The sequence below is a fragment of the Penaeus japonicus genome, unplaced genomic scaffold, assembly GCF_977035675.1.
Source record: "Penaeus japonicus unplaced genomic scaffold, GWHDUDI00000001_assembly GWHDUDI00000039, whole genome shotgun sequence".
Classification (NCBI taxonomy): Eukaryota; Metazoa; Arthropoda; class Malacostraca; order Decapoda; family Penaeidae; genus Penaeus; species Penaeus japonicus.
This window is the reverse complement of record NW_028234441.1, coordinates 23,236,093-23,252,908: the sequence shown is the minus strand read 5'-3', so window position 1 is coordinate 23,252,908 and position 16,816 is coordinate 23,236,093. Positions and strand designations below refer to the sequence as shown.

The following is a 16,816-nucleotide window of genomic DNA, read 5'->3' as shown; positions in this document are numbered from 1 at the left end:
GAAGATGTCTTTCTTTTTCGTACCAAGATATCTTATGATCATTACGTCAACACTTTTTTGTTTGATTGATATTAGAAATGTTTTTTGTTCATTTCAAGACGTTGTTACTTTCATGATATTCACATTCCCCATCATGTGGCCTCAGCCGAATCATTTCGTTGTTGACAAGTTGCACTGCAGGTTTGTGTTGATATAACTAAAGATCTGATGATTTATCACATGTAGCCTCATCTAAGTTAGATAAATCTCAAGCTTTCGAAAAGGCAACTACATTTAATGTCAATGTGTTTTCATAAGAAAATAAACGTATTGCTCACAATGAAATCTTATTGTAACAGAAAAAAAAATATATATCAATTTACATCGCCGCCTATTACACATAGATTATGTTTGTCCTTTGGAAACTGTCCATAAAATATTTCATGACAGTTCATTCATGGAACGAAGGAGGTAGAGAACTGAGTGTCTTTACCTTTTAGTTGATAGAAAAGTCAGTAACTCATTTGCTTGATTACTTGCCTTCATACTTTCGTAATTTTTATTGATAATATCCAAATGAGAAGAATATCAACTTTATCTCTATTAATATGGTTATCAGAAATTTCAGCCCCGTAAATTTTATCTCATGCCAAACAGGTTGAATAAGAAAACATATTTTTTAGGTACATTTTATTGAACTAAAAAATTAAATAAGAGAGTAATGTCGCAAAACTGCCAATAATAAAATATGTAACTAATTCCCTAATATATATTATCAATTTCCTAATAAGAATCTCTCTTTTGAGATTTTGTATCACTGTATGTTCTGATGAACAGAACCCTTCTTTATGGAGATAATTGTGTATAATAAAAACATCCTCGTATTCAGTCTTTGGAAAAAATGTAATTTCATTACATCTTTTGCAATAAAACTTGTAACATTAACTTGATCTTTAGGAAATAGTGGTTATCACAACACAACTATGCAGAGGTAATCTGTTTTGAAATAAAAAAAACACACTTTAGAATTACATTATTTAACAAGTTGAAACGGACTATATACCGAGTGTAAAAATCGAAATACATCTCTTGCAAATATTTCATATTTGAGAGAATAAAACATACCCAGTAATGACTCCTCTAATAGTCTCATTGAGAATAAAAAAGTTTTAAGTATTTAAAAAACTTTGAAGATTTAAAATATAGCATGATATGGAAGTCCCTTGAAAAAGAAGCAAATAGTAAAATACAGTTTGTAATTACACTTTCTCTTAAGAAAAAAGCATTTCAAGATGAGGGTAATAAGGCTCTAAGTGATATGACTGTTGATTAAAAAAAAAAAAATCCTTAGTATTTGTTATGACTCTTCTAACCAAACCTCAAACCAATGTAGAAATGAAAAGGTCAAAACTTGGCTTCTGAAGCAAAAAGACAACTATTTTGATATCAGTTAGTACCGTAGCATACACTGACTGACTGGGTCAAACACAAGCGGAGAAAATAAAAACGTCCTTTCTAACATCACTTAACTGAATGTAAGATTTCATTTCAGTGAAGTGAATATGAAAAAACAAAACCAAAAAACAGTGATGATGCCAAGTAAATAGAAAACTAAATATTCACAAGAAGCATCAATTTTTTTTTCCTATTTTTTGTACATTTACATGATAATAGTGCAGAACTTATCTACAGTATGTGCATGACACATATACAACACTCGGTGCAGCCCAATAACATCACACCAAGAGACATTGTGAAGAACAAGGCTTTTTCTAGTAAATCTAATACGCTACACAGTAACCCTCAATACCTGTGCTCCTTTGTTATTCTGCAAATCTTTGAGTGTACACTACGATATATATATTCCTTTCGTCAGCATTTTGTTACCGGTTGTCAAGCCACTTTGGTACAGTCTGCTTGAAAGACACTGCTTCTGTTTCCACGAGGACTTTCACGTTTCTTAAGGTACAGGTAGCTGAGAGTCAGGTTTTGATATGAAGTGCTCAATATACAGTGATATGTGGTTCAACATTAAATACTGCTGTATGCTATATCTTACATTATATGATGTTGCGGGAGTTATGTATGTTTACATGGACTTTTAGGGTCTCTATGGTGACCCACAAATGTAAAAGTTGCTAGATCTATATTCATAGGCAAAATAGATTTTATATATAAAGCAAATAATCTGAATACAAACTTTCATCTATATAATATTTTCATAAAACATGTTCTTTTTATTTTAATATATAACAGTATTTTTAGTAACATTTACTCCTATATACATATTTTCACTTAAATGGAAGCCTAAAATATATATAACATGAAAACAATATGAAGACTTTTAAAGGATTAACAATTTTAAGCAGTTTTACACCATAGAGTTGAGGGAGGTTCCCAGACACATATAAAGTATATTTGTGAACTAATAAAACCTTAATTGAGTAACAATCACTCACAAACATATACTCACACACCTGCAAGGTACTGCATCCTGAACTGTTAACAAGCACACACACTATAACTCTCTACACCTATGCACTGTAGATACTACTCTATCAGTACACCTGCAGTGCTTTTCACACACGCTTTCCTCCCTAATAGGTACAGAGCAGATAAGTGACATGTACAGCTTATACTACAGAACAACATGTTTAGCTGTCCCGTTCCTCACAAGACAGCATGTCAACCTGCTCTTGTTGAAGGTTTTACCGCCAGCCATCATTCGTTTGTATTTCCGTGTTGAAACCTGGTCGAAAACCAGATAATCATGTTTTTATGCTTTCCTGATATTCTGTAACATGAAGTTCGGATAAATACAAACATGGTGGCTCACAGATTATAAAACCTGGTGCAAAACGTATATCAAAAGACATTTAAATGAAATCCAAATAATATACAGTTGTACTTACTAACTAGTGCATTACAGTTTAACAAAAATCGTATGGATGGAATATAAGCAAACAGTTGCATATGTGTGTACATCTTTTACATCAGAATTAAGTAGTAGATGAACTGAACATTGCCTCTTTACATAAGCATAAAGGTTAATACACCTGCATATTGGTAAGGAAGTATTGTGCTTAAATTCACAATGCATTTTCACGTTTATGATTAAGACAAATCAAATTTCATTATTTAGTGTAAATGATCAACACCCTGTAAGTAGCTATATACATTAAACAGTAAACTTCATTCTTTTCACTAACAGAACAAGCCTCACATGACAATGAATATGAAAATGGCCTTACCAAGAAAACAACCTACAAAACATAAATAACAACAACTTACATCAGGGCACATTAGCTTGCTTATACTCTTCCTGTATCACATTTCAATCGAGAGAATTAAAGGAAAACAGCGACTCTTTTCCGAACCTTCGAACACGAAACAACACAAAGGGAAATATCCATTGGCACGGAGTTGTAGCGCCTCTTCAACTGCTACGTATCACAAGTTCCCTGACAGCAGCATTGTGAACGATGAAGATTAAAAAAAAAAAAAAAAATGGGGGACAATAATGAGGGAAAAATTGAACTAATCTAAAACGTGCTGTGAGCATAGGCTTCGACATTAGTGTCTAGTGGACGTTAATTATTTATATATATGTATACATATATATATATTATGCATAGGAACTACAGCAGCTAGGTTAAGCATCTAAAATATCATTTGTTGGGGTTCTGAAAGGCTGTTCAATAAAGAATTCATATACCAAACATATCCTGTTGAAATGGTATAGGAAATGCTCAATATTCTGTGAGTTCTCATTGTATAACAGCAGATGATTGAAGCACCTAAAAATATAGCAGTGTATTCATTTTATTTACTTTTTTCTTTTTTTTTTACTTTTTTCGGTTTAATACATATATTTTGTGTTATATGTATGTATGATTGTTCATTTGGTAGATAAATAAATTGATGTTATTTTGTATATATACACACACACAAGCCTTTTTTTTTTCATATCAACATGGGATCTAGTTTCCCTAAAAAAATAATAAACATGTTACAATCAAAGAACTATTATATAAATTCTACTATTAAGAGAATAGATATCCATACAAAACATGATTCGGCAGTTTTGCCATTCCCTTCAAACAATATAGATATATATATATATAATTACTTTCTAATAATCCAAACTTGTGCATTTTGCATGATATATCTTACAGTAGGAACATGCATCTTATCCTGTGTCCTACCATAATTAAGCCCTTCATACTGTGATTCTGTAACCCATGATCATGAAAAGTGTAAGTGATTGAAACTTACGTATTGGTCATATGAAATAAACTTTTAACGACTATAATGACCATGACATTAGTACTCGCATTGAACAGAACATTATCACTGCCTATGAAATATCAATAATAGTTCATTAATTTTATACATAAATATACTTTTTCTTTTTACTTTTGTCTCTCATTCTTTCTTCTCTTTCCTTTTTTACGTCTCTTCATTCCTATTTCCTCTGATTGTACAAAAGCTAAATAAAGCTTATCATATATATTCTTATGAATAAATCTTTTATCATTACTGGAACTATTACTCTGACATCCCATATCTAGGAAGAGATTCTGTGTAAGAATCTTGAATAAGCTGATATTCTATTAAAGTCTGTTTATTGTCTTGAAACCAGAGTTCTGCAACCAGATATTTTCTTTTTAAATTCTTGAAATATCATTTTCTTTGAAGACTGTCTAGTTCATGTCATCAATATATTTTTTTCACCCTGATGATAAAGGTAAATATGTCTGTGATTTCTCGGAATGTATTCACATCTTCAGCTATTGAAAGCAAATAAAAATTGCTGAGTGACTGTTGAAATATCCATAGTATATAAAGAAAAATGTTTAAGGGAATTAAAGTGAGAAAGAAAATCAATCAAATCAATCATTACATCTTTCCACTTTCGTATAAAACTTAAAATCTAATACCAAACCATAACTGAAACACTAATCCTTTATAAACTAAGAACAAAACCACTAAAAAAAAGGATATTCAAGTGAATCTCTATGCAAGTTCAACTAACAATAAATAAAGATACATTACATAACAACTGTAATTTATTAACAAGCCAATTCAGTTACTCTATGACCCTACTGTACCTCCTCCCACCTAAAAAAAGGTATAATAATGATAATATCTGTAAATAATAATGAAAATGATATCAATTTGAGCTTTGCATAAGGTTCCCATCATTAGCCCTTCTGTGATGGGCATTTTCACGAGTTGGATTATTTTCATACTGCATTTTTTCTTTTTTGAAATTTAAAGCTATGTATTCATTTAGTTAACTGCTAATTATTATCACTTTGTTAATATATACTATCTAGACTCACATTTCATACCACAAGTCTTGAAAGTAATAGAATACACATCATATTAAGATGCAAGATAAAGGCTGAATACCTTAAGATATGGCACCACCCGTCTCGGAAGGGTTAACAATGTTTCGTAAATTATCATCCATTTATTTGAGTCTTTCTTGATAGATAAGTCGTATTTTTGATTATGCTATCATTCATTGCAGATATGTAAAGACTCAAGTTTTTTTTCTATCAAGGCAATGATGCACTTGAAAGGTTAGTGATGACAGGCTGAATGCAACATGTTCAATTAACACTTGTATTTCAAGTAATCATCATCACAAACCTGTCAATTATCTATAAGTTATCATCACCAACTTGTTCACGTTATCAGTCATCACCAAACTACCAAGTACACCTCTCTCTTGATAAGAAAAAACTGAGGATAGTAATAAAGACTTTATTCCAAGTAAAACAATTTGAAAGTGGGTGTAAAATAGTTTATAGGACTCCTTTACTAGACCCTAATATATTTTGTAACTGGTATTCTTTTTTTGTATCTAAAACATATATCCTAATACTTCACTTTTAGAAAATGGTAAAACTTAAAACATTAAAAAGAATGAAAGAAAAAGATTAATGGGAATAAGAAGTATGGAATATAAGAATATAGTGTACGTACATACATACTGAATCACGGGCTATCTTCCTCAATCCGTTCCTGCTTTTTGGAAAATATTTGAAACAGGGATTGTTTGGACTGTTCCTGAGAATTCGATCGCTGGAATTCTCGATTAGACAGACCGCCTCTGACTGGGAACAGATTACCAGACGAGACGGTCCTTCGCTTAAACATATCCTGAGCAAGAGTCTGTTTCTGTTCTTTGGAGCTCGCAGGGGGCGGCTTCCTTGAGAACATGTCAGTGAAGTAAGAGCTTTTGGACCTTGGCTGCATTTTGTCGTCCCCCAGGACTTGGTCACTTGATGAGGAGGAGGAAGACGAGAGCCTGTTGCCAACAAGGAGGTTACTTGACGAGAGTGTCCTTCCCCTGGGCAGGTCCCGGACAAAGGGCTTCTGGGGGCCAATATCGCCACTCAAAGACATGTCCTTGCTGCTGAGGTCTGTGGAGGAGAATGTTCTGAGGGTAGAGATGTCCTCAGCACTTGACTTGCTGAGCTGAGAGGAGGTGGCCCTTGGAAGGAGGAGGTCATCGGAGGAGTAGGCCCTCGCTAGCGGAGCATCTCGGCCACAGAGGAGCCTGCTGTCCGAGCTTGAGGTACGAAGACCTGAGGACTCCTGTATGGTAGAGGAAAGATGTTCAATTTATTTCTTATCTTATTTAACAGTATCATATATATTCCAAAAGAGGTAGAGTGAATGAAAAAATTATATGTAATCATAAGCCCCATAGATAATACACTTGCTACCAAATCATGTGAAAAATAAGCTACCAAAAGGATGGCTTTACCTCACCATATATTTTCATTGATATTTAAAAAACTCTCAAAACATTTTCTTCAGTAAACACTGCTACTGTTAACAGTTTAAAAGAGGGGATTTAATCTTTTGTACATATTGTCAAAAGCTTTTAAAGGGGATATAACTACAATGCATTGCAAATGTAAAGCAGAGCATATAAAAAACAGGAAAAAAATGTAGACATGTATTGCTACTTGCCATTTTTCCGTGCAAAGACATAAACCCTGGATAATCTGACGCACTCTTCTTGACTCTGGGGTCGTTCTCAGTCATGGGGTCACGCGTGCGGATTCCTAATAACCGGAGAATTACATCCATCTTCTTGGCATAGTCCATGTGACCTGTTGACATGATATACTCTAAATATAAATTCAAAAGACTTTAATTTAAAAATTAATATACAAAAATGGCACATAAGAAGGAAAGATACGAGTGAAAGTAGTCTTTAAAAATAAGGACACTAATAAAATGTGAGTACGACCAAAAGGATGACCATAAAACCAAAAGGGATAAAGAGTAAGTTGGTAAATGATAAAAGGATTAAAAACAATAAAATAAAAATGTTGCAAGTGTGTAATAGCTAACAAGTATGATCTGCTGACAATCAGATCTAGTAAATAACATGAGATGGAAAGTAATTTTCTATAGACTACAAGATTCATTCATGTTCTTTATTTAAAAAAGAAGAAGTCATATATATCAATAAAGCCTAGAAAAAAATCACTGTCCTAGCAGACAGGAGCAATACATATATTATTTTTTGCTTATTACTGTTCTTAATGTTCAACAGAGATATTAGATATGATAATTTATGAAGGAAAAATTCTTGCAAATCATACTGCAGTTGTAGGAATGCAAATACACACACACACACACATGTACATGTACTTACACTAGCACTCCCCCCAAATGCGCATGCACACACACACACTCACACACACACACACACACACACACACACACACACACACACACACACACACACACACACACACACACACACACACACACACACACACACACACACACACACACACACACACACACACACACACACACAAACACCCACACATACACATGCACACAACAACCCCCACCTCCACAAAAAAAAAGAAAGAAAGAAAGAAAATAAGTCACCTACCAGTAACAATGTCCGAGAGATCAAAATTGAACATCCTTCGATCTTGCCAGTCGATGGGCATCAGGCCAGCGATCTTCATGGTGCCAGTCGAGGATCGATACAGGAACCTCAGCAGCCAGTCTCCTTGGCAATAACCGTTGATGATTCTTCCAGAGACGATGTTGCCTGTGTGGTAATGTTTTCGATCCTTTATCTATTTATCTTAGCTTTATTGTTATTTTCCTTGTGTTTTTTCATTCATTTATTCATTTTCTATTAGGGGGGGAGGTGTTTTTTTTTTTTACTATTATTATTATTTTTTTTTTTTTTGGGGGGGGGAGTATTTTGGTTTTGTTTGTTAATGGCCTCTCACTTAATTGGGTTGTGCCCTTTTTGGAAAAAAGTTTTGGCTTTGTTTATGGATGGTTTCTCACATGGTTGTACTTTGGTCATGGAATCATCTTTACTTTACAATTTAACATGTGTAGTTTATTCGATGGTCCATTTGCTTTTTTAATTCATAAAATTTTCAACCATACTTTTGTTTTGATTACTCAAAGCTCATCTTTTGTAACTGATACCAAATGCAATTCCAAAGTTAACGTGTATTCTATTTCAAGCAGCTAGATTAAAAAAGTTCAAATATACTAACGAAATTCCTTCCAATCGGCGCTGTAGCCAGGCACAGGAGCTCCTAAGAATATGGCATCTTGTATAATTCCTGCACTCCCTTTTCGCTTACAGAGTTCCTGTTGATAAGCAGTGAACTCAAATTCACATCAAATAATGATAATCTCCAAACAAGATTATAATGATACAGTAATACAGTAGTCACCAACTACTACAAGAGAAGGAGTAATGATTTTTTTTTTCTGAAACATGTGATTACCTTAACAATTTTCTCAAGAATTAGGAATTTTGTAAATACAAACAACCCAATATTCACACAGAACATGAACTAAATCTAGAAAAAATAAGTGACTGAATTATCTATGCTATCAAACAACCATGAAAAAAATCTTTAAGCATACATTCCTATAGCATCCAAACCTACCTGAAGACAATAGTATATGACTCTCGCCCCAAGAGAGAAACCTATTAGGGTCACAGGGCGTTTGCCGTGCTGTCTCTGGACAAGGACCTCTGCCAACTGACGTCCTACTTCTGCTGATCTCCGGCAGCAGACTCCCCAAGGGTTGTCGATCACTGAGGCCAGAGTGAGGAGGGAAGCAGGCCATGTGATTGCTGAAATAATACCTGGAAGAGAGATGGAGCATTATTGATGTATCTGAAATAGCATAGTAAAAATAACAAAACTTGTCTGAAGTGTTTACAAGTTACTGACATTCTACAGCAGTGTCCTTATGTTCTTGAAGAAAATAAAGAGAAACACTATCCTTTCAGATTTACTATTCTCCCCTTTACTCAACAAATCTGAAAAACCTCACTTGTTCCTCTATGCTCTCTCCCATATACAAAATAAATAAAACAATAGACTAAACCCCGTCATTACAACTCATAATACCAAACCAAAGGGACCAAAACCCCTAAACCACAACACTCACCAGCAAGAATTGTGTACTTGAGAGTCTCCTGGACTGCCATGGAAAGAGCAAACTGGAGGAGGTAGTCCATGGCTTGACCCAGCTCGAGTAGGTACTGTGACTCGTATCGTAGCGTGTACTGAAATAATACATGTCGAGATTAGTGTTTTTAGTTGGATAAGGGAAGGTAAGTAAATTGTTAATGCTGATTGCCATTAGTGTTTTTTGTTAGACAAAGAGAGAGTGAGTGAAGAATAATTGGTTAGTCGAGATTTCGATGACTTTTGTTGGATGGTGAGGATGAGTTAAGAATCTTGGGTTAGTTGTGCTTGGTGGTTTTAGTTAGATGGGTGTGGATGAGTTTAGGATTTCTAGTTAGTTGTGATTTAGCAACTTTAGTTAGACATGTGAGGATAAAACATATTTTGGCTAAGAGTTGAATGTGGTTATATTAATGCAAACAAGATTGTATGCTGCGAGTTACTGACCGGAACAGATGATCATGCAGTCTCACTCACTCATTCACTTATTCATTCACTGACTCTGTGACTCATCATGATATACCCCTTTTTCAACAAACTTATCAAAGTTACATTATTCTTGTTCATTTCTTCCTACATTTCTCTCTCTCATCTTTTTCTCTCAACCAACTCAACTAATTGTATTTCCCCAACACACCATGACACCCTAAGTTCTCCCCACCCACAATGCCATTTCTCTGACCCCTCCTCTGTCCCCCACCCTCCCTCATGCCCAACCTGTCTTCCCTCTTCCATCCTACCAATCCCATCCTCCACCCTATTCCTCCATCCCTTGCCTCCACCTCCTTCCACCTTCCCTTCCCTCCTTATTATCTGCTTCCTCGAATAATAAAATGAAACCTAAATCCACAATGCCCTTTTTGGTGAATCAGCTTCCTTCCCTCCACCTACCTCCTCCTTCCTTTCCCTCCATCACCCCTCTTTCCCTCTTCCTTTCCGTCTTTCCTTCCCTCCACCTCCCTCCTTCCCCTCCACCTACCTCATCCTTCCTTTCCCTCCAACACCCCTCTTTCTTTCCTTCTTCCCTTCCCCCTACCTCCTTCCCTTCCCTCTACCTACCTCCTCCTTCATTTCCCTCCATCACCCCTCTTTCCTTCCTCCATCCCTTCCCTCCACCTCCCTCCTCCTTCACTCCACTTACCTCCTTCTTCCCTCCACCTACCTCCTCCTACCTTTCCCTCCACCTCATCTCTTTCCTTCCACCTCCCTTCCCTCCACCTTCCTCCTCCACCCCTCCCCTCCATTCCCACCCCAACACTCCCCTCCCCTCCCACCTCCCACCACACCCCACCCCACTCCTCTCCTCACCTCCACCTTCTTCCTCCACCCCTCCTCTCCATTCCCACCCATCCCACTCCACCCCACCCCACCTCCCTCCCACCCCTCCCCACCCCTCCTCCCCTCCCTCCCCACCTCACCCCCCCCCACCTCACCTGCTCCCTCGAGTTATAAAGCGTCCTCCACGGCAGACTGAACTCGGCGATGCCCTCCTTGGTGAGCCACCCGGATATGGCGATGGTGATGTGCAAGTGGCTCCCGTCGGTCAGGTAGTCGAACGCGAATTCCTCCACTTCGCCTATCCGCTTCTGCATCTTGAAGCCTGTGGGTGCGGGTGGGAGGTGAGTTAGGTGGGTTTGGGTGGGGGTGGGGGTGGGGGTGGGGGTGGGGGTGGGGGTGGGGGTGGGTGGGTGTGGGTGGGGGTGTGGGTCTGGGTGTAGGGTGTGGGTGTGTGGGTGGGTCTGGGTGGGTCTGGGTGGGGGGGGTGGATGTGATGTGTGGGTGCGGGTGGGATGTGAGTTAATTGGTGGGTGAGTGTGGTTGGGTGTGGGTGTATGGGTGAGGTGGGGAGGGTGTGTGTGGGGTAGGAGCGTGTGGGTGTCTGTGAGTGTGGGTGTGGGTGTGTGTGTGTGTGTGGGGGGGTGAGTATCTGCTAGTGTGGGTGGGTATGGTAGGAGTGTGTGGATATCTATAAGCGTGATTGGTGAGAGTGGGTGAGATATGAGTACTTGAGTGTCTATGAGTGTGGGAGTGTCTGTGAGTATGTGAGTGTCTGTGAGTATGTGAGTGTTTCTGAGTGAGTGTGTGTGTGTGGGGGGGGGGGGGGGTGTCTGTGAGAGTGTGTCTGTGAGTATGTGAGTGTCTCTGAGTGAGTGCGTGTGTGTGTGTGAGGGGAAGAGGGGTCTGTGAGTGTGTGTCTGTGTGTCTGTGAGTGTGTGAGTGTCTCTGAGTGTGTGGATATCTGTAAGTACTGCTGTGATAGGAGTGTCTAGATATTGATAAGTGTGGGATAAGAGTGTCGGGGCACCTGTGACTGTGGGTATGCTATGAGCGTGTGGGTATCTGTGAATGTGAGTTGAAAATGAACGTCTGGGTATCTGCAGGATTATCCGAGCATTCATTTTACATAAAAACGCGATGAATAACATCTTGTTCTTTCCCAATGAAACGCATAATTAATACAACATCAGATATAGAAGGTATGTCAATCAAGCAACAACAACAAACAGATTGAGGAGAGAAAGGAGGAGGAGGAGGAGAAGGAGGAGGAGGAGGAGGAGGAGGAGGAGGAGGAGGAGGAGGAGGGGAGGAGGAGGAGGAGGAGGGGAGGAGGAGGGGAGGAGGAGGAGGAGGAGGAGGAGGAGGAGGAGGAGGAGGAGGAGCAGTAGCAGAAGTAAGCGGAGGATGACAAACAAGAGAAATACAAAGAGAAGGAAGAGGCAACGAAGTACATAAAAAAGAAGTTGAAAAATAGAGACAAAGAGAAAGAGAGAGAGAAAAAAAGACAGCAACAACAACAACAACAAGAACCATAACAACAACAACAACAATAAAAACAACAACAGTAAAAATAACAACAATAATAACAATAAAAATAATAACAAAAATAAAAATAACAACAATAAAAATAACAACAACAACAACAACAATAATAACAATAAAAACAACACTAATACTGCCATTGTGGCCTACCGGTGAGTCCGGCTCCAGCGACCCCGAACATGGAGCCCACAACCGCGACTCCGGCCGTAGAGGAGAGGGCCGCTGCTCCCCCTGTAAAATCATATATATATATCAAGGACAAACATAATCATGGGTATCTATTTTCCTTCTGAGAAATTATATATATCAACGACAAACATAATCATGGGTATCTATTTTCCTTCTGTAAAAACATTTATATTTAGGACAAACATAATTATGGATATCTATTTTCCTTCTGTAAAATTAGATATATCAAGGACAAACATAATCATGGGTATCTATTTTCCTTCTGAGAAAGTATATATATCAAGGACAAACATAATCATGGGTATCTATTTTCCTTCTGTAAAATTATATATATCAAGGACAAACATAATCACGGATATTATCACTAGTATCGTAATTATGATAATGATCACTCCTTTTCTCTTCCTTCGATCAAATACATATTGCAGACTCCATATATCAACAGCAATAAAATGGATACAGCCGCCAACCCAAAAATTTACCCCCCCCCCCCCATAATCATGGGTATCTATTTTCCGGCCCCCCCGATGAGGAGCCGCCAAACCCCTGTATATACCCCCCCAAGGTGGCTAACAAACTGCTGTGCTGTTACTTATATCTGGGTAGCGCTTGGTTTCTATCTCGCTCTTCCTCTCTGGGAACGAGGGGCTTGGCATTATGATCTTGGTCATTATGTTGTTGTCATTATCAGTCTTATATTATCATTATCAGATTTATATTATCATTATTCCATACATACACTTAAACATTTTTCTGTTATTATCATCACTATCATTGCATTTCATATCATTGAATATTATCATAACATATTATTGAATGTTATCATTACATATTATCATCATATGCATGTTATTATATATATCAATCATACATATCATCATACATATCATTAGCAGCAGCAGTAGTTGTAGTAGTAGCAGTGATAATAGTAGTAGTAGTCGCAATAGTAGTAATAACAGCAGCAGTAGTAGTAGTATTAATAGCAATAGTAATAGTAACAATACTCTTACCAAAAATAACCTTCAAACCCCTCCCTAAAACCTCAAGTCAAAATAAAACTCCTAAAGGCACCCCCAAAAAAAGAAGAAAAGGAAGAAGAAAAAAGAAGAAAAAATATATACATATAATAAATAAATAAATAAATATACATATATATACATACATATATATATATATATATATATATATATATATATATATATATATATATATATATATATATAAACATACACATGTACATACACAACCACATATACTCACTCCGTCACGGGGTTCTGCTCCATGGTGAGGTACTCGAGCACCGACTCCTCGTACATCTCCAGCAGGTCGACGCTGACGGCCAGCAGGCAGGTCACGTGGGTGATCAGCACTCGAATCCGGGCGTCGTAGCACCCTGGGGTCACATGGGGTCAGATGGGGGGGCAGGGAGGGGAGGGGGGAGGGGGGAAACAAAAGAAAAAGTTAGTGTCAAGGATGTGGTTTAACTTTTTTTTGTGTCGTCACTGTTATGGTGTGGCTTGCTATTGCTGTCGGCGTAATTGCGTGGCAGATATTGTCTCTGCAATGGTGTGTGTTGTAGTTATTGTCACTGTAATGGTGTGTGTTTCAACTATTGTCACTGTAATGGTGTGTGTTTCAACTACTGTCACTGTAATGGTGTGTGTTTCATTGTCACAGTTTTACAGTCACTGTAATACTGTGAGTTAAAGTCGCTCTACTGAGGTTCTGTATTTCAGTCACTATAACTGTTTTTAGTTACAATAACTGTTATAATGTAGTGACGATGATGGTGTGTATGGCCATCACTATCAACACAAGATGCTACGTATGTTATAATCACAATCATTATGATGTTGTGTGTTCACAGAGTTTGTTCGGCTGAAATATAAACAGAGATGGATAAGAAAGAACTAAATCATTCGTGAGTAAATGAGAGAGAAAAAAAAAATATGTCAATGAAATGGAAATGAGAGTTAAAAAAAATATATATAAAGCATAACGATAACTAACGAACGAGACTGAAACCAACTGGCGAAACGAGAATGCTGATTATAATATGTATAAAAAAAAATCTACCGGCTATTAAAAAAAAAAAATAATAATAATAATAATAATAATTTTTTTTTTTTTAAATAATGTACGCTGATTGACAGACATACACATAATGGAAAGATGTACATACAAATAGGCAGGCAGACAGATAGACAGGCAGAGAGACTAGAGAACGATACCTTTCACCTGGAAGAAATAAGCCTCTTGTAGTGACAGAATCTAGACCTAAGGCTGGAAATCTTATGCAATAAAGATAATTAGAGAGAGAGAGAGAGAGAGAGAGAGAGAGAGAGAGAGAGAGAGAGAGAGAGAGAGAGAGAGAGAGAGAGAGAGAGAGAGAGAGAGAGAGAGAGAGAGGAGAGGAAGAGAGAGAGAGAGAGAGAGAGAGAGAGAGAGAGAGAGAGAGAGGAGAAGAAGAGAGGAGAGAAAAGAGAGAAGAGAGAGATGGGAGAGAGCGAGCGGAGAGAGGGAGAGAGAGAGAGAGAGAGACGAAGAGAAAGAAAGAGAGAGAGAGAGAGAGAGAGAGAGAGAGAGAGAGAGAGAGAGAGAGAGAGAGAGAGAGAGAGAGAAAGAGAAAGCGAGAGAGAGAGCAAGAAAGAGAGAGAAAGAGAGAGAGAGAGAGAATGAATTAGGAATAGAGCGACCGAGAGCGCCGTAATGAAACTCGACAAGGAAACTCGCAAAAATTCACAGCACATGGATTCCCCCGAACCCCTACCGCTTCGCCCACAAATTCCCATTAAAAAAAAAAGTAAAAAAATAAATATCCCCGCTCCTCTTCGCCGGAAATATGTTAGATATGAATAGGAAGCTTCTCATTATATTTCTTCTCGACTTCGTCTCAATGGCGAACTAAAAGAAAGTTTTCTTCTAAAAGAAAGTCTTCTTCGATAGAAAAAAAATTACGGTTACCTGTTAGTGGCTCCTAAAAGATTAGTTTTGGCAGGAGGAATTGCTATATTGAGCAGAAGAGGAGGAAAAGGAAGAAGTGGAGGAAGAGGAGGAGGAGGAGGAGGAGGAGGAGAGGGAGTAATAGTAGTTTCGCATTTCACAGCTCCCTTGAAGGCGGGAAATTCAATCACAAACAGCAAGCGCCCTTGTTCAGACTCCTTGAAAACTGAACGTCACATTCTCCCGCCAAAAAAACTTTTTTTGTTTTTCGTTATCCGTAAATTGCAGTCTTTGTGTTTCAAGTTCAAAGTTTGTTTTCAAGGTTTTGTTTAAGGTTTAGTGTGCGTGTGCGTGTGTGTGTGGGGGGGGGGGCGTGAGTGAGTGAGTGAGTGAGTGAGTGAGTGAGAGTGAGTGTGTTTTGGTTATATCATGTCTTAAACTATTCATGTTTAAGGTCTCAAGTTTCACGTTTTGTTTTGCGTTCTCCGTTTTCATTTTCCTTCCTCGCGTCGGGTCTTCAGTCTTTGAATTTTAATCTTTGTTTCACATCGACTTTATATAATCAATATCCACACATGCTTTATATATCCTTCGTATAATACCCATTTCTCTTACTACTATCATCACTAGTCTCTATGTTGTTGCTACTACGTGTGATGACTCTGGTGATGGTGACTTTGAATATAAGATATGTTGACTGATGACCGGGAAAGATGCTTAGGTTAGCAGTAGAGGTTCTAGTGAGTTATATAAGTCATATCTCCTGTATAGAGAAATTATAGAAATATTAATAAGAGGGAGGGAGGGGGTGGCGAGGGGGGAAGTAGAAGAAGGGAGGGAGGGAGGGAGGGAGGGAAGGAATGGAGAGGGAGAAGGAGGGAGAGTGAGAAAGAGAGAGAGAGGGAGAGAGAGGAAGAGAGAAGGGGAGGGAGGGAGGGGGTGGGAGGGAGAGAGAGAGGGAGAGGGAGAGAGATAGTGATAGTGATAGAGAAAGAGAGAGAGAGAGAGAGAGAGAGAGAGAGATACAGAGAGAGCGAGAGAGAGATACAGAGAGAGATAATGATGGGAGATAGAATAATAGGAGAGAACGAAAGAAACATACACAGAGAACAACTCAAACAAAAATAAAATAAATCGAAAAAAGAAACAAACCAACAAAAATAAAATAAATCGTAAAAAGAAACCCAAACTAAGAAAAAAAAAGCTAAAATGCGAAAAGAAAAAAGAAAATCACAAAAAAGGAAAACAAAGGAAAAGCGCCATCCGCACCAAGTCACGAGAATTGGCGGGAAAAGTCGACAAAACATTCGATGGACAAAATTACCGTATATTCGGTCCTCTTTTAAGTGTCATTCGTTCGATCTATATGGGAATTTATGATCGCCTTT

General features: G+C 37.9%; 1 protein-coding gene across 1 annotated transcript; it reads right to left on the bottom strand.

The window, feature by feature from the left end:
- Nucleotides 1-3,809: 3,809 nt before the first annotated feature.
- LOC122254735 (transmembrane and coiled-coil domain-containing protein 4) lies at nt 3,810-12,576 on the bottom strand. Its single transcript, XM_086533685.1, has 8 exons — nt 12,447-12,576; nt 10,910-11,076; nt 9,457-9,574; nt 8,946-9,148; nt 8,544-8,640; nt 7,913-8,077; nt 6,970-7,112; nt 3,810-6,588 (listed from the first exon to the last, which is right to left on the bottom strand). The coding sequence occupies exons 1-8, from the start codon at nt 12,475-12,477 to the stop codon at nt 5,986-5,988; spliced, it is 1,527 nt and encodes a 508-aa protein (XP_086389811.1). The 5' UTR covers nt 12,478-12,576; the 3' UTR covers nt 3,810-5,985.
- Nucleotides 12,577-16,816: the final 4,240 nt, after the last annotated feature.